We start from the raw sequence: 23170 nt of genomic DNA on the forward strand, positions 1-23170 counted from the left end.
AACCATGTGAACCAAAGGCAGCTACAGGGCCAAGCAGGCTGTTAGTCCTATGGTTATACACAGTTGTAAAGAAGGTAAGAGAAGAAAAGTTACCCCGAAAGCAAGAGAGCTAGAAAGCCCCAGTGCATGGCCACTGCACACAAAAGATAAATCTTACGGCAGAGACCTCGGCCTGGAGACCAGCCACTCTTTTTTTCAGGTCCTCCCCTTGAACCTCTTTGGCACTTAGCTCTTCCTTCAGTTGCTCTACCTGTCACGACATTGTTATGCTTTTAAATATTTATCAATAATCATCTTTTGCTTAGCCTCTTGCAACTAAAGAGTAAACTAAAGTTACTGAAGTAACTAAAAGTGACAAAGAACTGAATAGAAGAATCAACATTGGTCACTCTTTTTCTCTTCTATTCTTCATTAAATCTTCTCAAATGTTGTATGTCTCTGTGATTTCATACAGGCTGCTGGACAAACATTTGATTATGAAACAAAAATGCATACTTATGGTTATGTTTATATATGTAAAGTATTGGGCACTTCACCCAACAGTTTTCAAACTAGAATTCATGAGGAAACTAGGACAAGTAAAGGGAGATTTTGCAATACAGGAGAAAAAAAAAAGTTAATTGTCAATGTACACTCACAGTTGACTATACAATACAATACTAGAAAGAAAAAAGAAAGAAAAACACAAATTTTGTACACTTACAAAACAGAGCTGGACAACAAGATGTTCAGGCAAACAGAAGAGACCCAGAAAATATCAGAGTAGCTGATAGATATACAGCTAAGTAGATACACAAAAGCAAATGCACAGGAGGAGAATAAATATGAGTACTACTAACAAGGGAAGAAGGAAGGAAGGAAAAAAAGAAAGAAAGGGAAAAGAAAGAAGAAAATTGCCTCTTCATTTTCCCAATTCAGAACTAGCTATCCTTTAGTTTCTAGAGGCAATGCAGTGGGATAAAAGAATGAAGTATAAAAGAACAGATGTGGCTATTTTTAAAGAAACACATACTTCGTACATGTTTCTATTTTAGGTCACATAATACTTTTTCAAGAAACTTCCTCCAGCATTCTTTTTTGAGACAAGTAACTTCAAGCAGGACAAATACAATAGGTTAGAATTATTTGTGACATGGAGAAATTTTCAGCTTCTTGTTTCAGAGATTTGTGCACTGCTTTTACAAAGTATGCACAAGGTAACTAAGAAAAGCAGAACTACTGACAACATACCTACATCTACTGTATGAGGTGGCCTAGACATCCATTGGAAAATGTTAGGCTTCACTAAGAAACACTTCTTTGAGAGAAAAAAAGAAGCACCTGATATCTGTCTGTTGTACAATTTCAGCTATACAATGACAATACAGCAAGTCTGCATTCATTTTTATTCCTGAGGACCAACGTATCTCACTGCTACATTTGTCCTAAGACACAAATAACCCCAAGTGTATAAATTAATGTTGGCATGATCGCTGTTGTAGAATATACTAACATTCTGACTCCACTAGCAGAAGGGGAGGGTAATGGAAAGCAATTCTACTGACAGTTGATGTTCTTCTTAGCCTTTGTGTATAAAGGATAATATATTCAAGGGGTGACAAAAAGAATCGTATTTTTTTCAGTAGGCTACATTTTAAAGGATAGCAGACAAAACCTGTAGCTATAATGGATTATCAACATTCTATAGATGCACACAAAATACTTCTGGAATAAAAGAAAGTTACAAATGTGGCAGTAAAAGTAGAATTTGGTCCACTGACTCTACTGAACTACTATATTCAAATTTGAATTTCAAATTCTTTTTAATATTTATAAGTTATTTTAGTGGCTCCAGAGCAATATACAAACAAACTCTATCCAACAGAGCTAGAATGGGAACCAAGATCCTAAGTACTTTCCTTAACTGAGTATGAAGATTTATTCCATTTGTTCGCTTTGGCTCATTTTGTCTTCCTACAGTCACTCTTTCTCAATACCTTATTTTTCATGAATTTGGAATGACTACGGTACACCTCCATTTGCTTCATTTCTTCTTCACGCTCCTCTGTGCTCAGAGCTCCATTTGACTTCAACATCTGAATCTCCTCTTCCAAATCCCGGAGGCCACGCTCCATGGAAGAAATTTTTGAATCCTGAAAAGGATTAAAAGAGACAGATAGTAAAACAGTTAGATGTTCTGGTAATATACCATAAGAGTAATAAATGAAATAATCTGTTGGGCATGTATCCACCCTTGAAATTTTCTCAAGTTCTTACATAAATCAATCTATACCTCTTTGCGTAGCATCTGGCTGGGCACACAAAGAGGCAATTGTTTTTATACCTTTCAAGGAAAGCAAGATTTTAGTACTGGAAGGAAACATGGCTAGGGGCAGGGACACAGCGTACAAAGAATATATAAAGGACTATGAGAAAAGGTTGCCTTGTAATGCTAAGTCCAGCATAAAACAGAGAAATTTAATTCTAACTGAATGAGCAGCAAAACATGACTGCAAGTATGACAGGAAAAAAACAGTTTGTGCTGTTAGTAATTTGAGTGAGGTCATAAATGGAGAACAAAATATCTTAAGCAAGGAAGAGATGAAACAATCTAATTTTGAGTGATGAAATAGCAGAGATTCTTGAAGTGTTTTGGATAATACACACAAAATATAAAACATTTCCATTGCTAAAATACATACATCTGGAGCAATGAGAAAGTTTACCTACCATTATCCTCATGGCTTTAAAGAATGAACAGAGATTTTCAATCTATTTTCTTTACCATTTCTTTTGAAGTGTTATTTGTTAGAACAGCAGAAATAGATTAATTTAGGACACAGAGCTCCACACATACTTTTTACACGCATGTGCATTTACAAAATGCTATCTTTAGGGCAGTCTTTTTTTCCTTCCTTTTTTCTTTCTTTTTTTTAACTCTGTTCTTCCAAAATATTTCGTTTTTCTTGAAATATGGATTGAATTTGAAGCAATCCCCCATTTTTTTCATAGACCATCTCTTAATCATATTATTTGATAATCAAAATACTGCTGAATAAAAGCATGAAAGACCTTCATATGTAAGTTTTTATCCATGAGTTAACATTGTTCCAATGGACCATTATAAAGATGTAGTTTGATGCTTAATTTTTGATGCTTAAGTTAAAATCAGTAAGGCAGACTTTTGCAACAACAAAAAAAAAACTACAGTAAGGTAAAGTGCTATGTTGTAATTTACAAGAGTATTCAATTTCAGCCCTCACATCATTTCCAAGAAATACTTATATTTCCTTTTAGATCATAAGACTGCTTATTGTTACCAGACGGTCAATTAGTTTTCATTGCTATGGATCATAAGGAAAAATAATAAAAGAAAGACAGTAGAAGAAAGGCTCCAGAGTAAAAAGACGAGAAATGACTACAGAAAATACTGAGATGGAATGGAATGGAATGAGTTGGAAGGGAAAAAAGGGAAAAGTTGGAAAGAAAAAGAAAAAGGGACAGATACAGAAGGTGGGAGAAAAGGAGGGCATGATAATGGAAGAAAACAGTTTGCAAAGACAGTTTCCCATTTTCAATTGTATTTGCCCAGACCTTGCTTGTTTGATGTACTTTATGGGCGATCCAATAAGAAATATGATTACATAGTCCACCTGTAGTTGAGCTCTTGGCAAATTGCCATTGCTCCATTAGATATCTGAGTTAACGGCTGAAGAATTCAATCACAAATTCACTCATAAAAGTTAGGTTTAAGATAGTATACAGGCACCACTCCAATTATACAACCTGTTCTTTAAGTGGATTTTGCAGTTGGAGATTGCTAACATCACTGATAGACAAAAAGCAAAAAAAAATGGCATTTCAAAGGTTGATACTTTAAAAAGAAAGCAACCCACATCATCATAAAGACCTAACAATCCATCACCTCATTCTTGTAACACAATAGGCTCTTTGGTAACTGAAAGGAATCTGGATATGTTGCCATAAGCAGACAACAAACAGGTTTCTATTGTGTCATGAAGTAGTTTTGTGTTTTCACTGGTCTTTATAAGATGCACAATAATACTGATAAATTATATATGTATTTATATATATGTTTTTTTAAATTAGGAGATTGACAGAAGTATATGGCATTTGAAGCAGTCTATTTTGCTATGAAAACTCATTTTACAAAGAATATTCTCTCCTGCTGGCTATATGCAACTGTTTACCTTCATCTCAATAACAGTTTGCAGAGCCTTTGTCTTGGCTGAGTCAGGAGCATTTTCAAACCGTCGATGTATCTCCTATGTGAGGAAAAAACAAAGCAAAAGTTAGCCTAAAGGCATTTTGTCCCATTTATCAAATACAAACAAAATTACTACAACCTACTCTTTCTGATTTATGGCATAATTTAGCTGCTTTCTGAAGTTACCAGTTCATGTGTTTTATGATCTCTTACATGAAATAATAAAAAAAAGAGTATACAAAAGCTCATTGAACAGAACCATCATCACAGTGGAAAAGAAATGAGAAACTGCATATCTGACCATCTACTTCCTCCGAATAAACTGTTGATAAGGTAGTTGAATATACTAAAATAAATCTGTCATTTGCCTGGTAATCTAAACTGTTAGTATTAATTTAACTTCTGTTAGATTAATCTAAACTGTTAGTATATTCTCACGGAAGGCATATATGTCCATTACTTAACTAGATGTGTACTGAAAACAATAATGCTGTGGTTTCAACAAGCTTTAGAGTGCAGCTGATAACTTTTAAAAACTTTTTACCGCATATCAGCAACATTTAATGGCATGTGATGAAAATCCTTCTCCGCTGGAGCTAGAGTGTAGCTCAAAGCACAAAAATGAATATCACCTTGTTCTAGAAGATCGGAGCGTGCAAACAGGAGGTTAGAAATGTCCATGTGATATTTCCATTTATGTGAATTTAAAGACCTAGCATGTTTCAAAGGGCTCTCAATGGAATAAAATGGAAAATGCTAGAACGCTAAAACAGCTTGTTCTCTCATATAAAGTAGGCACATATTTCAAACCAAACAAGTGTAAATACAGGAGAAACAGCAACTTCTACTTTATTATTTTTGTCAAAATATTATCCTTACATCAACACTAATATTCAGTGTAGGCACACGAATACATTTAGAATGTATTATATGACATAAGAGTACGTTGGTGCCTATAGCATAACTAATATCAGTTAATGTAACCATCTGTTTACATGCACGTAGGTTAACCACACACTCCCATAAGACCCCTGCAAGACAAATCCAAAAAGCCATCCACAAAGTTGTGTTTTCAACAGAGATGGGAAAGGAAGAGATAACATCTTTATGGTAGTCATATGGTAGTCAATTATCTGAACAAGAAAGGTATAGAGTAGTATAGAAATTTCAAAATACTGAAAATATTACTTAACTACATTAAAAATAAATATTCTTACACAGCTGCTGAAATGAGCCAGGCAGAAACGTGCAGCCATGTGACAAGGGCCACAGAAAGAATTTTCCATCAGTTTGGCACAAGGAGACTTTCTCAAGTTTAAGCTTGTGAATGGTAATAACAACAAAATCCAGCAGCAATTTTGTCTTTAAATACTGTATTTATGGATTTACTGAGAAAGTGTTTTTAGAAGTATGCTTGCAATTTAGAGTGATATTCCCTGATAAAAGGATCTTGGACAAACAAACCAGAAACAACCCTCTCAGTTGGTTTCTCTCAGTTGGTCTCTAACAGTCTTTCACAGCTGCCTTCTGGTAGAGGGTCAGAGTCATGCTTCTTCTTGCCTGCAAACAGATACTGCTTCTATCTCTTCAGCAGGTTGTAAACCAAGTGAGGAGGTCATTTTTCTACATTAAAGATGCTGATGTTAAATCTGAGATGCTTTTTCCAGGGAGTTGATAACACGGCCTTCAAAATCTTGCAGAGATCATCTCCTTAACAACGTTGTAAGATTTCTAAAAGCAATCAGCAGCCTTTCGAAGAACTGAACCTTTATTACCCTGTTTCTTATGCCCACTCTCGCTAAGAATAAGAAGCTGTCAAGACACAGTATTTCATTGTTACAAAGCTGGAGTAACATCCTCATGTCACCATGTCCGGCCTCAGCATTTCATTGAAACACATCAATGAAAGTACTTTTCCAGTCTCTCCACTACTCGCTATTCAACTATGTAATGAAATTCATTTCATACACTACTATGTGGTGCTAAAAAAGAAGCTCCTTATGAGCTTGAATTTGCTTTACAAACATTTCAACAGGAAGTCCACCATACAAGTTCCCCACGTGAAACTCAGAGCTATATCTCATCGCTTTCAATCAAAAACCATCGTACCACATACTGTCTTTATAAGAAGAAGCTACAATAAGTCTCTAGCACTCAAAAGAAGAATTTAGAAACACAATGAGAAGCAGTCCAATATCCACCCATTTACTCACTACTCTCACTAGCTGCCATCACAAAAAACTCTTCACTGATCTTGGTCATCCTCCACAGAGAATGAAATGAACTAACTGCATTTCCTAAGGTAACTATGGCATATTGATCCATTTCCAACAAATTCCATAAACTCTCCTTATTGAGCAGATTCAAGGATTGCAGCACAATCCTATGATTGGCTATCAGTCCTCTTGATCTGTGAATATAGATACTGTTGTATTGTTGTGTAATATATTGTTGCAGACACTGTTTCACTGAATATCTTCGCATGCAGCTTCAACATCAGCTAAATTGGAGCCTTTAAAAACTTTCAAAGGGTGTTCATGAACAATTCAAGTGATAGGAGTGGCCTTCTCCTAAAAAAATGTCCATATCCAGAATTTACAGAGTGGACGCTTGCAACTACATTCATGCATTCACCAAACAGTGTACTGTTGGAGAAATATTCAGATACTTTACTGCTCTGCAGTGGCAGTCCTGCAGTTTCTGATGAACTCTCAAATTCACTATGTCTTTGGTTGAAGTGAGCAGCAACACTTGAACAAGAAAGAAAATGACCAGATGACCTCTAGTCTTTCTTCAGAAGAGACTCGCATACTGCCCATATCCTCCAGTCCCTCCTTTGAGTTCTCAAAGCCTCTCCCTGTGATTCTCAGATTGAAAGGAACAGACAAGATAAGGAACGGGGTGACCCTTTTGTAAAGGCACATGTGGCACATTAAGTGAGGTGGTATTTGAGAACACTCTGTAACACACAGCCTATGTGCTATAATACCAAGTTCTTCTGTAATCATTGCTCGGCAATGACAGCACAAATAGAGGAAATACATATGAACAACACATCTCAAAGGGTGCAGCTTGGCTCCTTTGATAGGACTATCCACAGTTGAAGACATCCCAGTCACATGTTGTGGACACTTTCAAACTTCATGTTCACATTAAGAAATAAATTAAAAAAAAAAAAAAAGGAAAAAGAAAATAACATGTAGAGGAAGAAAAAAAGGTTTGAGTCACCCACGTTTCAGGATTAAAAAGTTGCTTTTACTCAGGTTTTCCAACTTAAAAATACATGCATGGGCAAAATAGAATAATTCTGAAGATAATTCCTCACCCTTTTGAGCTTTTTTAAAAAAAGTATCCCATTCTGTTGCATGAACTTTCACTAGATTCAGAAAATTATGTCTCCTTGTAACATCAGTTGAACAACCATCTAAATACTATTATTGTAGAAGAAAATGAAAAAGGATGATCATAGAAAAGATGTACAAACAATTCCTCTGGACTTTTAGAAAATGAGAAATTTAAAAAAAAAGTATATATATATATACACACACACCAAATATCTGTTTCGAACAATCTACTTTTCAGCAGTGCATTTAAGTTCTAAATGGTTTTGAGTTGTGCAGTTACCTAAGAATAAACAAGGAACTACTACGATGGAAATGCAGTAGGTGGAAGACCCAGCACCTGATCAGCTTCTAAAGGCACGTTTCTAAAGGCATGTTTCTAAAGCCATGCTGACACAAGACTGTCTCCTCTTCACATTGCATGGCGTTTTCACAAATAAAAAATTCTTCTTTCAAGCTTTTTCTTCAGAGAAGTCTGTGTCTCCACTGTCTGAAGTAATCCTTTGCACTTCAACAAAGGAAATGTCCTACTTCTATCATCTTTAATAACTCCACTGTGATTTGGGTTAATTATAACAAAAGCAACACCTCCCACCTCTCAACTGCACAATAAGGACTTGATTTTGGAAGCATGTCTATGATTCTGAAGGGTCTGAAAACAGGGCTGCAGTCACACCGAAACTCCCTAGAACACAAATTTAAGCGTGGCTGATGGAGAAACATTGTGCAGAAGCATCCTTCTTAATTGTGAAATGTAGATTTTGCACTTGTCTGTGTGATAGAACACGGCAATATTAATAAATCACTGACATATTCAGGTTCTACTGTGGACACATACCACGTAAATGGCTGACAATTAGTACTTTAATTTTCATAACAGGACTCTGCATAGTAATCCAAGCACAGGGCAACACCCGGATATCATGATCAGAAAAATACAATCCTTCCAATCAATCCTTCACTCCTTACGAGTTATCTGTTCTGATAAGTAATTAAACAGTCCTTCTTCTGCCTTCAAATCAAGCTTATACTATAAGAAGTGATATATATTTGTTGATTTTTCTATATTTTTAATATTTTACATGCCCAAGGATTTCTTTATTAAAAAACAAAACAAAACAACAACATAACAAAAAGGAAATAAACAGTAAGCTACTTGTTCCCACATCACCTGCCATATGCATGCTTCTCACTGTTACTTATCATTATGGTTAAAAATATACCTTTTCAACTACCCACTGGGAACATCTAGCTACCAGTCATTATGACTATTTTGCCAAGAAAACTGAAGAATGCTACATTTTCAAATTTGTTCCAAGTTTTGTGTTTAATATCACATTATTACAAGATAATGGAGTAGATTATTTTACATAAACAAAAAAAGATTTATATGGAGTGATGCCTTATTACCCTCTTGGCACTGGTGCTACCTCTACAGGTGTGTGTCAAGTTTGTATGTCTACATCTTAAGGATGTTGTTATAATGAAGAGAGTTCAAAGAATGATTGCAGGCACATCGTCTGTCTTTAGAAAAAAATAAAAACAAAACTAATTATTGTGCAACTTGATCACAAACTTTAAAATGCTTACAGAGGCAACAAAAAATCAAAATGGATAATTCTGGACAAACTATGAGATTCAATAGCTGGAAACTGAAGGCGGCTAGAAATAGTCAGAAGGTTTAAACAGTGTGGCTGTCATATCCAGACCTGAGTTTAGCACTTCTTATTATGAATAGCTACTTTCCTTTAAAAGCAATCTACTTCAAACAAGACAGAAATTAAAGGCATGCACCTTTTTACCTTGCATTTGCCAAGTAGGTCTGCAATATAGCACTCCATCTCTGTGAGAAACAATACCGTAACTTTCTATCCAGCATAATTACATACAACTGCAGATCAGCTGTATTAACATTAAGTATGTACAGTATATTTGTGATAAAGTAATTTATATGCATCTTAAGTATTTTAAAAATGACCAATTATCTTTTGTTTTGTTGTGTTTCCTGACCAAAAAGTACCAAAATAATTGGAAATCAGATGTCAGTTAAGAATTGAGGAAGTCCTCAATACTGAGTAGTATCAGCACCAGGCCGAAAAACCATTAGTACATACACATGCATAATAATAAAGGGAGGAATTTAATCACAACCTGCTTTTCCTTAATTACCTGACTATACTGTTCATTCATGGCTACTCCCTCAGTTAGTTCTACATCTGATTTTGCAGTGCATTTGGATGAAGCACAAAGGTGCATTTAAAGTGAATTTTAAGAGAGTAGGCTTTATGCTTAAAAACACACCTTATCTTTCAGTCGCATCACAAGATAGCACTTTCCAAATGCAGAAGAGAACGTCTTCCCTGCAGAACCTACTTAATCAGACAGCCTGCATCATATGAATAATGAAGGAGAAAAGTTTTTGAAGTAGACTCTCTTTCATACATAAAGTCCTTCTTAAAAAATTGACATAAACAATATGATTGCAGTTAAAAACTTAGCAGGTAACTTAGGAAACAATTTTCGCTTTTCAATCTAAACTGGCCTATTCATGACTTTATATGATTTTAGCATTATTTTCTCTGCAGGATCTTCGCATTATTCAGTGGACGAGATACTTGTTTTTGTTCTTCAACCTGTGGTCCAGGCCTACCTCTGAGAACATTATAGCTTTTGTACTTAAAGCTTTTCTGTCAACCTTTCATTTCAAAGCCTTTGAAAGAATGCAGCGGCCTATTTCCTACTAATCACAATGAAATGCAAATATTATAAAACAAAAAGAAAATTTCATGAACACAGTTAGTTCAGTATTAGCATAAAGAAGAATTGTTAAATTAATGTAACTTAATATTACAAATGAATCTGTAATTCTGTACAAAGGCAAATTTTACCTGACTAACTTGATTTTCCTCCATGACGAGGTGGCTGTGTGGGCAAACAGCAAGCGGTAGATGCTGTGTATCTTGATTTTACTGAGGTCTTTGATATAGCCTCCAAAAATCCTTGTAGCCAAATTGGTAACAAATTGGATGTGGTTCATAAGGCAGATGGAAAAGTGTCTGGACTGTCAGACTCAGAGTGCAGTGACCAGCAACATCAAGTCCAATGGGTAGCTGCTTACTCCCAGTAACCTTCAGACGCCAATACTGTGGCTGATACTGCTCAGTGCCTCTATTAACAATCCAGGTTATGGGACAGATTGCTCTTTCAGAAGGTTTGTAGATTATGTGACATTTGCAGAAGACACAAATTGGTTGTCAACAGTGTGTCCTTGCTGACAGCATTTACATCCTGGGCTGTATGACTAAGAATATACGTACCAGGAGAAAGCAAGGAATTATTTCACTAAATGGCTCTTGTGAGATTCTCTCCTGGAGTACTGTACCCAATTTTGGTCTCCCACGTGCAAGGAAGACATTGAAAAGCTGAGGAGAGTCCAACAGATAGTCACCAAGATGGACAGCATCCAGAACACCCAATGTCAGAGGATAGAATGAGAGTACTGGGTTTGTTCAGCTGCAAAGAAAAGGCTTGGGGGGAATTTCAGTGCTGTCTAAAGCTATCTAATTGGACACCGCAGAGAAGACGAAGAAAAACTCTTTACAGAAGTGTGCAGAAGTACAAGAGCCAACAGCAGAATAAATTCTGACTTATAAAATGGAAAAAAATAAATTAGAAGAGCAATCACACACTGGAAGAGAAGCGTAGAGAGGCTGTGGAATCCCCATTAGTGTAGAGACTAAAATTGAGCAGGAGGTTGCATGAAGTGACTTCTCAAGAACTCTTTCAACCTGCTTGACTCTGTAATTCTGCAGAATACAAACTGGGACCAGACAGTGATTGGAAGTATCAAAATTATTTACTCTCAGGATTTTTATGAGTATTTTTCAGAAACTCATCAAAAACTATAGCATTAACTCTTACTTTAGCAACACATGAAATTGAACTAAAAAAAAAACAAACACGGAATGTGTAATAAAAGTTATCTGTAATACACCTGATTACTGTCCAAGTTCTCTTACTAAAAATACAGTCATAGAAATTTAGAACCAATAATCATGGTAGTTCCTTCATAAATAGCTTCTCCATTTCCAATTTGTCTCACTTCCTGTATTTGTTAACGTAATCAATGTAATTCCCTGAGAAATAAATTGATGATGTAATAATGAGCATATATTCGAAAGACATGCTGGAAATTCCACACAGATGAATAACAGATGGTGCCAGTTGCTTTGAAGCTCAGTTACTCCTTGTTATCCATCTCCATGCTTTGCAATTCTATGACAATTCAACCAGTGATCTCAAAATCCAGCCAAGAACTCAAATACTAGGACACACAAGATCTCTTAACAACGGCATCACGTGAACTGAAAACTAAAGCACACAACCTAGTTCATCTCTATGATCAGATCAGAGGAATTAAAAGCAAAATCCTGTAAAACTCCAGCATTAGATTAGAAATGAGAGAGACCAATTCAAACTAATCTATTAGTTCTAAGTCCTTGTGTTAAAATCTGACAAGAGAAGTATGAATTCCAAAAAGTAAGGGAAAGTTGATTAAAAATTAAAATCCTATTTGTTTAGAATTTTATTTACTTATATGCTAAGAATTCTTAATTCCTTCCTTTTTTTTCTTTTCTTTAAGGAGCAACAGGCCCATATTTTCTACTTGTTTCTTAAATTAGCTTCCAAATTGTTAATGGCATTTTCAAATTCTTTTATACTTCCTGATGCTACAAAGCTTCAAGTTTTCAAAAACAATGTTCCACAAATATCACCTCTACTGAAGAAAGGTGCAGGATAACATCAACACTAACAAAGAAAGTGTACTTGAATGTAATGGATGGAATTGGTAAAGTTATGTAAGACATATTGACAAGCAAAATCTTCTAATAGAACAAAATATCAAAAGACATTAAGCCTTAATTATTTAAACTTATTAACCATAGCCAGGTTTCCACCACTGTGATTGTTTTAGATGTTTTTTAAAATTTCATTTCAAGGGGACAGAAGTACTAAAGTGAACTTAGTTACAAACTTTGCCTTGTGTAACTACCAAAAAAAAAAAACCAAACAAGCAAAACAGACTTATTTGTAGCTGAATTTTTGTGGATTATTTCACACTGATGAGATCACAACTATTACACGGGGGAAAAAAAAGAACCAGACACTTTCATGGATGACTGTAGCTCTGCTTTTAGCTATTCACTTAAATCCTACCCATAATTAAGTAATTACCCAAACTCCACAAGTATCAGAAATTTGCCATATGATAATCAGAAAGCATTTGTGATTTCTCTATAGTCTGTAAAGACATAAAACAAATATGGAATTTTTCACCCCTTTTTTTTTGCTGAAAATCAGTTCTGAGAAGAACTGTCATGTAATCAACCTCTGCACTGAGGAAGGATGAAAATAACAACTTTAAACGTTTTAAACTTTCATTCTTTTATAAAGCTCACATAAGACTTTCCAAACTATAAGTGCATTAAAAAGAACCAAATGTACAAATTGTACTTTATACATTTTGCTCTCAAGTTACAATAGCCCAAATTCTCAATTTTTTGTTCTAAAAAATCTAAATACGTTTGAAAGCTGTTTCTAGAGAAATCAAATTATTCTAATCTACACCTGAACCATTCAAATTACCTTCATTTAAATTATTTCTCCCTGCTAACCTCTTCTAAAAGGCTAAAAGAATGATGCAGCAGCTGATCAAAGCAGGAATTTTACTTAACTCATTAGAAATACGTCCCATACTACAATGGTATGAGAGTTCCAGTTACTGAACCAGCCTACATACTATTGCAAACCACTCTCAAAAAGTGTGTCTTATTTATGTTGCAAAATCTTTGAACGGGACAAAAGTGTTCTTTGAGATCACTCCAATTGCTCTAATTAAAATTTCTAAATCCTTCTCCAAGTCTGGAGCAGAAAAGGATAAGAATTTTAACACACGCATGGAAAAAGAACTTCTTTGCAAATCTTGTCACAGTTGATTAAAATCTGCTCAGATAAGGCAAACAACCTTTCTTTTCATGGAGCATTATAAAATGGCAACATCACTCTTCAGCAGTACTCCAATGGCATGTGTAGATGGCACAGCTTATCGTACTCACGGAGCTCCATGCTGCTCCTAATTTGCTGTCTCAGTATCCGATTAGATAATATAAAGCTAAGTCAAATACATCTGTATCACAGCCTTGTGCCTCTGCTTTCTGGAGCAGTGGAGATGCCAGAATTGGTACTCACAGAAATTTCTCCTATAATAAAGTAAGCACTGTTTAATTCAAAATAGCCACAAATAAGGATCAGTCCTTGTAATAAAGGCCATGCTAGATAACTGTCATACACTTCACAAACAGTACTTTGTTTGCTTGCCATTTCAACACACAGTGAAGACAAAACAAATAATAGCTTTTTCTGCCTAACCTCTTTCCTTAAGCTCATTTTAAATGAGCACCCCTGTGAACAATCCATTTCAGTGATTGCTTTACATTCAAGACCACCCTTTATCTGTTAAACACTATATTCCTAATCGCTTAATTCAGTTCTGCACTTGATTGTATTAGAAGAGCAGGCCTGGAATAACAGTTCAGATTTCTTTCCTACACTTTCTAATTTTTGTCTGTCAAGTGAAGTATTCTGTATTTTGAAGTTATGTTGCCACTCTCATCCCTGCGCTGGCATCTCAAAGAACACCACCACATCTCACCTCCAACATCCACTTGGTCTCAAAATTTAAGCCAACCACTCCCCTCCCCCAGGAGAATACCAATCTGATCACCATTTAATTTCGAGGGGCCTATTGGACAGCAAATCAATCTGACCCAAGTCATTTGTAGTGCATGCATATCCTTCATTGTAAGTATGTGCTAGAATTTTCACAGAGGAAGAGAAACTAGCACTGTACATGACTTCTGCATCTTCTCAGGATAAGCCAAAGGCCAGGGCATTGTGCTATCAGGACTCTGAATGCATGTTATAAAAACATTATAGGATTAAAGGCTTCAAAGGAGTAACAGGTAGATATCAACACTGGCCAGTGAAAAGAGAGTATATTTGGGAACCTTCCTTCATACATCCTCCTCAGTTCTCCGGAGAGAAGACATCATCTGAAGGTATCCCTATCTGGGCATAAGGAATACTGTGATGTGTCAGTGTATTCTGGAGATTCCAGTTAGTATATGCCATTGAAAAGATATATTTGGCTTGTAGTGTATACATACATATCTAGTAACAATCCAGAGATGAACAGTTATCAGATTAACCACTGTTGGAAGGTTGGTGCTGATATCCCCACTGAAGAAATAAGAAAATGGGACAACACTGCTGAAGTTTACTGTATCTGACAATAATATACACTGAGCAGCTTATTTTTGTTCCCCCTGGGTAGAACAAATACAGATGGTTCTGTTTTTATCCTTCCTTCTAGGCAGATGGGAAATTTGGCCTAAATTTTTTTTTCCTCTCCAAAAACTCTCAAGAAGTTACCTCTTTATCGACTGTGAAATTATTAGTGCATAATCTCAGGTCTTTGTTCAGATATGTATATTCCTAAAGACAGATGGTAAAGAAGAATTCAAAAGAGAAAGGATTAATCAACTTGGTGTGATGATGTTGGACTGTCCTTATGAAGCACCTTGACCACAGTACTCTTAACACCAGGCGTGGATACAATCACAGCTGTGCTGATGTTCTATGTATCCACTAATGTGCATAGTGAAGTAAAATATATTTGCACCCAGTTCATCTAGCATTTTGGAAGGAGTGGGGAGGATGTCAAAAAGAGCACAGCAAGCCTCGTTATCTTTAGAGCTATGTGCTGTCACTGCCACCACTGATAATTCTGCAGCAGGTGAGTTTGGAACAATGAAATGGCAGTTAATGTCACTCAGGAGTTATTCTGGAAGCTGTAAGTCTAGCTGCTGGATTTCATCAAGTATTTCTTGCTGGTATGATAACAATCTCATTTCTGAAAGTTTGGTCCAGAATACCAACAGTAATACGAATAATCTTCAGAAAGATTTAAGAAGGGGTTTTCAAAATAGCAGACTTCTTTTTATATGCTCTGAAGCTTAAGCTTGTTTTCTGCAGTGGAGGAATGTGGAACGCGATGCAATCACACTGTCATCTGCTAAAGTTACTGCATGCAGATCTGTGCCCAGATGTTCAATAAAACATATAATTTTTCATTTTTTGTGTTCACGAGAGACTGTCCTCTGTATTTGTGCACTGCCAAATACATCCTACATTATGCTGGGTACCCGATCTTTCCTATGAAGTAGTATGGAAAGATTATTTGAATTGCCCATAATTCAGGAAAACATCTGGGGAAAGTCCAACAGGGTCAAATTGATCAGAGATACATCAATCAAGAGGAGAATCCATTTCATAACCTGAATAATAAACTGAGACGGTGCTCTGGGATATTATCAAAGATACTGCATATCTTTGATATACGAGGCATATATGAGGCACACCTAAGAAGCAAATGAGTTTTCAGCCTGCAAAAAGAGAGAACGTGGAAAGGATATGACAGAAATCTAAAATCACAGTTGGCACAGCAGTCCCAGTGGTGATCCTCTATTCACTCTGTTTTCTGGAGCAAGAATAACAGGTCATCCAGTGAGATACTGGGAGACAGATTCAAACGCTAAAGAAAAGAAGTATGTTCTTCCTGTTGCAGACAACAGGCCTGCAGAACCACTAACAAGATGATGCCACAGCTACAAAAATTTACATGGGCTGGACAAGACACTGACTAAGTACTTACATGGTAGATCCACGGAAATTACTAAATTGACACATCATAAGACCATCAGGAAATCCCTGAGTTGAAAATAATTTTGAATATAGGGCAACATTACAGAGAAGTACCATGTTTGCCCTACCCATTCCTAAGTGCCTGTGTATGGCCACTATTTGAAACAGAATACTGAAAGAAAGGGATCCTTGGTAAGCTTTTCTGTAGATATAAATGTAGAGAGCTCAGACTTGTGATTCTGTTAAGAACTTACCTTCCTTTGGAAATTAGTGCAATCTTTAGTTCAATCACAGTAATAGAAGAAACCAATTAATTTATGATTGCTTTTTAAGGTCAGACTGCTGGCCACTGCACCTGCACCATCTGAGACACCATCTGATGTCCTTCAGTCTCAACATCACTTTCTACACTACAATTAAGCTTCAAAGATGAAAAATAAAGGAATATCTTTTCCTTCAGAATATAGATTTTTATTATTATTCCTAGCAAATATCTTCAACAAAAGTGTAATATGCTTATAAATAGTAACCATGGATTCTGACATCTCAGAACACGCTCTGGCTAATATGGTAGAAACTGCTACAGAAGCTTCTCTCAGATTTTCTGATGTGTTAGAATACGAAGCATCCTCATAGTTCATGCAAATGCAAATATTGCAAATTTGCAATATTACTGCTCCTTTTAATAGTTTTAGAGAAGAGTTTAGCGTGTCTCCAGATACTGGGTATACCAGTTATAAAACAACCAATTAAATAGACAGTTTTCTTCAAGGCAGCTCAAAAAATTGCGCAGTTAGTATTTAAGGTAGCCAAGTGCTAAACTAAACTAAATGTAGAAACACAGATAAACACCTAATAGAAGATTAGGCAAGGAAGGTGATACGGACACATCTTACAGGACCTGCACAGGGACCCTTTTCTACACAAATGTGGTGCAGTGACAATAATACTTGAAAAGTCATGGCAGCCAGGTGAAGTCCCTTGTTACTGGAAAAAAGACATCACATCTATTCTTAAGAAGGGTAGAAAGGATGACCCATGAATTACCAACCTGCCGGTCTCACATCTGTGCAGGGAAAGATCATGGAGCAGATCCTCCTGGAAGCTCTGCTAAAGCACATGGAAGACAGGGAGGTGATACAGGAGAACCAGAGTAGCTTCACCAAGAGGAAATCCTGCTTGACCAACCTAGTGATCTTCTATGATGATGTCAATGCAGCAACGGACAAGGGAAGAGCTACTGATGTCATCTATCTGGACTTCAGTAAGGCCTTTAACACGGTACCCCACAACATCCTTCTCTCCAAATTGGAAAGACGTGGATTTGATGGGTGCACTGTTTGATGAACAAGGAACTGGCTACAAGACTGAATCCAGAGAGTGGTGGTCAAAGGCTCAATGTCTGGATGGAGACCAGTAACAAGTGGTGTCCCCCCAGGGTTCAGTGCTGGGACTGATACTCTTTAATATCTTCATCAATGACGTCGACAGTAAGACTGAGTGTACCCTCAGCAAGTTTGCAGATGACACCAAGCCGTGTGGTGTAGTAGACACACCTAAGGGAAGGGATGCCATCCAGCAGACCCTAGACAGGCTTGAGCTCAAAAGTAGCTCATGAGGTTGAACTAAGTCAACTGCAAGGTCTAGCACGTGGGTCGTGACAATTCCCGTTACCAACACAAGCTGGGGAATGGAAGGATGGAGCTCAGTCCTGTCAAAAAGGACCTGGGGGTACCAGTGGATGGGAAGCTGGACATGAGCAAGCAATGTGCCCTCACAACCCAGAAAGCCAACCATATCCTGGGCTGCATCCAAAGATGCATGGCCAGTAGGATGAAGGAGTTGATCCTCTGCCGTGTACTGATGAGGCCTCACCTGGAGCACTGCATCCATATGTGGAGCCCTCAGTACAGGAAAGACATGGACCTATTAGAGCACGTTCAGCGATGAAGCACCTTCCCTATGAGGATAGGCTGAAAGAGCTGGGCTGCTCATTCTGGAGAAAAGACGGCTCGAGGGTGACCTGACAGTGCCCTTTAAGTATCTAAAGGGAAGCTACAAGAAAGAAGGGAACAGACTCTTCAGCAAGGTCTGTGATTACAGGATAAAGGAAAATGGCTTCAAACTAAAAAAGGGTGGATTTAGATTGGTTATAAGGAAAAAGTCTTTTACAGGGAGGGTGATGAGGTACTCAAACAGGTTGCCCAGAGACATGGTGAAAGCTCTGTCCCTGAAGTCATTCAAGGCAAGGCTGGATCAGGCTGTGAGCAACCTGATCTAGCTGTGAATGTCTCTGTTCATTGTACGGGAATTGAACAACATGACCCTTAAGGGTCCCTTCCAACACTACGGGTTCTGTGATTCTATGACAGCAACTCTGAACCAGATCCTGTAGCGCAGAGCAACTTTGTGCCCAAGAACTCTTTAAGTTTGCTTGCCAGATTTTACTAACCTGAGTTAATAATCTTGGTTCAGCCGCAGTCAGCTTCAATTCTGTAGTATCCCCTGATTTTCTCCAGCCTTCTGGACCCCCATGCATGAGATTTGTACTAACAAGCTTGAGTTCAATCAGCGTGGTCAACTCCACACAGAGATGGTTTGGCATCTCTCACATGACATCATATTTCCGAGGCTACTGAGGTGCTCAGCTTCAAGGCTGAATTCCACAATATATCAACAGTTTGAGCTACTAGTTACAGCACATCCACTTTATCTTTCTCAATGCATTAGAAAGAGGTTGGCATCAAAGAGCAATTAGTTTTAAAATACGATAGATAAACAGCATTTGCTCTTTCAAAATCAATAGCAATCTCTACCTTCTCCAGAAAATCTTTTCGTGTAAATGCTAAAATTTAAATGATTGATGATTTCCAGACATTTGAGAATGAAGCAAGGATTCTTCTCGCTCAACACCTACTCATCATTATGCAGAAACAAAAGAAACTGCGTTCCTGAAAAATTACACAGCTCCTGCCAGCTTCTCATTTAAGATGCCGGACTTAGAAACAAATGGAAGCCATTTGGGGCTCTTCCTGAAATAGATACAAGAATTGGAACAGAATTATCATTGGTTGCTAAATAAAGGAAAAATCATAGTGTAGAAACTCTGGAATCATATTATCTTCACTTCAGACACTCAAGAGATTACTGCTCTAAAAAAAATAAATCTGGCCTAAATCTGGCTCAGAAATGCAATGGGCTCTTGCTTTCTTATATAAATGCTTACAAGAGCACAAGTACAATGGGTTGGGCCATGGAAAACATAAGTAAGAGGTATGTGGAGGTATATATTTGCTGCAAACACTCATTTCAAAAATCTCTTTGCAAGACCTCACTTCCTTGGTGGTTTTTTTTTTGAGAGGGGGCTTACTGTTTTAGCATGTCCAGCTTCAAAAACACGTTGAATCACATAATAGACACATAATGCACAAATAAGCCATTAGATTCACACAAACGTTAGGCATACACATATAGTTATCAATTCACACATTCAATCCAGAGATAGATATTAAATAACCTTTACAGAAAATCTTATCATTAGTGAATACATACACAACACACACTGAATTACTAGTTATTTAGAAGTTAATATTGGAATACTTTAGAAGGCTAGTTGACTAGAATTGGAAAATGCACTTAATGTCAAGGAATTTAAGGACACTGTCCACAGCACAACTCATTTATTTTCCTTTATTTTTGCAAGATACTCATACTATCTGTTGCCTAAAGTTTGTTGTAATTAATTTTGGATAGTTAGTTGTGTAGAATGCCTGCCATCATACTCTTATGCTATGAAACAGATATACAGATATAATGTCTTTTCTGTTTTCAGAGGGGTGGGGAAAAGGTTTGCAATATTTGCAGCGGTGTCCCTTTAAGTAATCTTTTTTTTTTCTTTTTTTTTGGCTGTGCATCCAGGGCAGCTAATAGTTTTATCAAATACCCTTCTCAGCAAGATGACTGTTTCCATGGAAACCGCAGAGAAATCATCTATTACTCCTGCAAAGATTTCTCTCAGCTCTCTATTAAATACAGGTAGCTACTTTCTCACCTTCTCTCAAACCAGAACAGAATGGAGGAATACATTTTACAGACCATGTAACAGTTCATCTCCAAAGTATAACACTGTGGTGATGGGGAAAGTGGGACATAACATACAACACACCAAAAACCACATGCAAGAAAAACAAAGAAATTTTAAGAAAGGGACAAATTCTGTTAAATCTGCAACGTAAAACACGGCTTGTAGAAGGATGGAAAACTCTTTCCTTGAAAATATGAAATGGAGAGGAGATGGAGAACTAGGCATTAAGATAAGAGTTGAACCCACAGCTCGGTCACATACCTCTCTCAGCATGTTGTTTTCTTTTTCCTTCTGTTCGAGAAGGCTCTCCAAGTGGTGTACATGCATCTCTGCCTCAGCCAACCGCCTTGTTCGTTCATGATCTTCCTCAGTGGCTTTTGCTGACAGACCTTTACTCTGCAGCATCTCCAGCAGCTTTTTGATGGATTCATCGCGTGCATTTAAGGTCTGTTTCTGTGTCTCAATGCGCAGTTCCATCTCTTCTAAGGTTTTACGTAGGAGGAAGAGTTCCTTGGCCTGGCGCTCATGCTCTGTGTGAAGCCGCTGAAAGTTTTCCTCTGTCAGCTCTGCCACAAAGGGCTCACTGGTTCTAGAGCTGCTGTCCTGCTGGAACAGTTGGTTCAGGTCCCGCTGGATCCGAAGTTCATCTTGAAGAGCCTGGATAGTCATCTGCATATGCTAGAAGAATAAAGAAATAAAATCAGAGGATTCTCTCCACTGAGAAATAAGGAGAACAATATAGGCCACTTCAGTCTTCCTCAAATACCAACAAAGAGAAAACTGTAGTGTTGGCAAGTCAACGTTGTTTTTTCAAAGCAGAATTTTAACGGTTTTCCATAGAAAATTCAAGTCCCTTCTTTTCCATATGGTAGAAGTTGTTTAACAATGGAAATTCTCACTCAAGTGACTCTCCCACTTCTACCAACCTAAGTAAATCACCTTTTCAAAAGGGAAAATATCAGTAGGCAAAAATTGATAGGTTTCCCCCTCCCCCCATCCCCCCAAGTATTTGTCTATCTTACAGAAGAATTCTGCATAAGATCTGGATGAGAATTACTGTCTCAGCAAAGCAAAGGGACTATAAAACTATATGTACCAGCTAATAACATGTAATCAGCCATGAAGGTCTTTAGTACCAAAACTACACCTAGCACAGACCTCCCCCAGTTGACTTACAGATGAGATTAGATCATGTCAAAAAGAAATACAACTACAGAGAAATGGATATATGCTGACTGTGATGCACACAATTATATGCATGAGGACCTTAGTAGAGAACTAACTGTTGCCTTACAAAGAGCAACATGCAGTCAATCAAATGATCAGCAGTCATTTGTGGTTGTGCAAGACAAGAAATTCTATCTCACTGACTGTGCATACAGTAGTATAATTTACTGGGATAAAACAGGAGAAGTACAGCTTGCATGGGAAAAAGTCCCTACTTTATATTTACGTAAATGTTTGTATTCTTCTCTGTAAGACAGAAGTTTTGACAGAAGTCAGTAAGAGACAAGTACTAAGACACTGAGCAAAGATCAAAGAATTACCACAGATGAGATAACCACTGAGTGATATGTCTTTACACATTTCTTCTCATGTGGCAGACATGCTTAGAATCTTGTTTGAAAGTGAACAAGTCAGACGGACTGATCTCTAGGGTCTACATTTACATTACAAAAATCCGACATCGGCAATAGTTACTTCCAGTATTCCTGAGGAGTGAAGTATTAGTATTACCAACTGTTATCAAACAATGCAGAAGACACATTGTGATACTATGAAAACAAAGCAGAAAATATCATTTGCAGTAAACATACCTAGCTTTAAACTGTTTTAGAAATATTTAACACTTAGCTTTGTTATGTGGAAAGACGCATAAAGGCAGTCAAATCTTATTTTCTTTACGAAAAATCAAGTTCTCCAGCTGGCCTAAGAAGAGTTTTCAAAACTTAAAATGCCGCTTCACAATCAGCTCATCTATGTCCACAGTGCTATTAAACGAACAGGTCAGCTCTCTTAAGTGGCTGGCACTCGGAACTGGATCAAAACTTCATCTAGCTGAATACGGGCTCCACCAAAACAAAGTCTCTTCAGCCAGCTTTCTGATCCAGTTGATAATGTGACTACACCAACTGGCACAAAGTAGGGTTGGGAATATGTAATGTAGCCAAGGAGCTGGTGGAGATGAAAGAGGAATAATTTTTTATGTTATCACCATAAAATGAAATCAACTTAAAAGCGTAGCTTCACAAATGATTGAAGGTGCTGCAATTATCTTTTCTTCAGTAGCACAATACTTGGCAGATAGTCATGCTATTATTAAATTAAAACAATAGGTTATAGAATGTGTGATAACTAAGCACAAGTTTATTATGCTAGAGAATAATTGATTACTCTTCTTTTACTCTTCTTAAATATGCATTTAGTTTATATATTGGCGGGTGCTAAGATTTATTTTCAGATTGGTATCAGTAATCGAAAAGAAGAGAAGAAACATCTCAATGGAATCAATCTGAATTCGGAAAACCTTTTTATCTATTTTTGTTTTGTTTTGTTTTAATAAAGATTTCCAATTTCATTTCTTGTCACTTCTCCAAAACGCAGTCCGAGTAAGAATGTCAGGAGACCTTCAAGCTTAAAAACTGAGGCACCACTGCAAACATGCCAGCATGCAGGTAGGCAATCAGAGCTACTACAATCTGTTCAATTAACGTACATTGATCAAGCTGTGAGAGAAAATGTACCGTGCTCATAATAAGTTTGTCTTATCTGTAC

General features: G+C 37.0%; 1 protein-coding gene across 3 annotated transcripts in view; it reads right to left on the minus strand.

The window, feature by feature from the left end:
* ERC1 (ELKS/RAB6-interacting/CAST family member 1) overlaps positions 1–23170 on the minus strand; it is a gene marked incomplete at both ends in the record, with an annotated part of 276770 nt that overhangs the window by 200677 nt on the left and 52923 nt on the right. For 2 of the 3 annotated variants that reach the window (XM_079549731.1, XM_079549732.1), the window contains 3 exons: positions 1977–2132; positions 4191–4265; positions 20657–21073. In XM_079549731.1, the coding sequence (XP_079405857.1) occupies positions 1977–2132; positions 4191–4265; positions 20657–21073 (648 nt within the window). Of the gene's footprint in view, positions 1–166; positions 251–1976; positions 2133–4190; positions 4266–20656; positions 21074–23170 lie in introns of all 3 variants that reach the window. The other variant, XM_079549730.1, reaches the window with a different exon arrangement.

This window comes from Tetrao urogallus (assembly GCF_951394365.1).
Source record: "Tetrao urogallus genome assembly, chromosome: 1".
In the NCBI taxonomy this organism is placed as follows: domain Eukaryota; kingdom Metazoa; phylum Chordata; class Aves; order Galliformes; family Phasianidae; genus Tetrao; species Tetrao urogallus.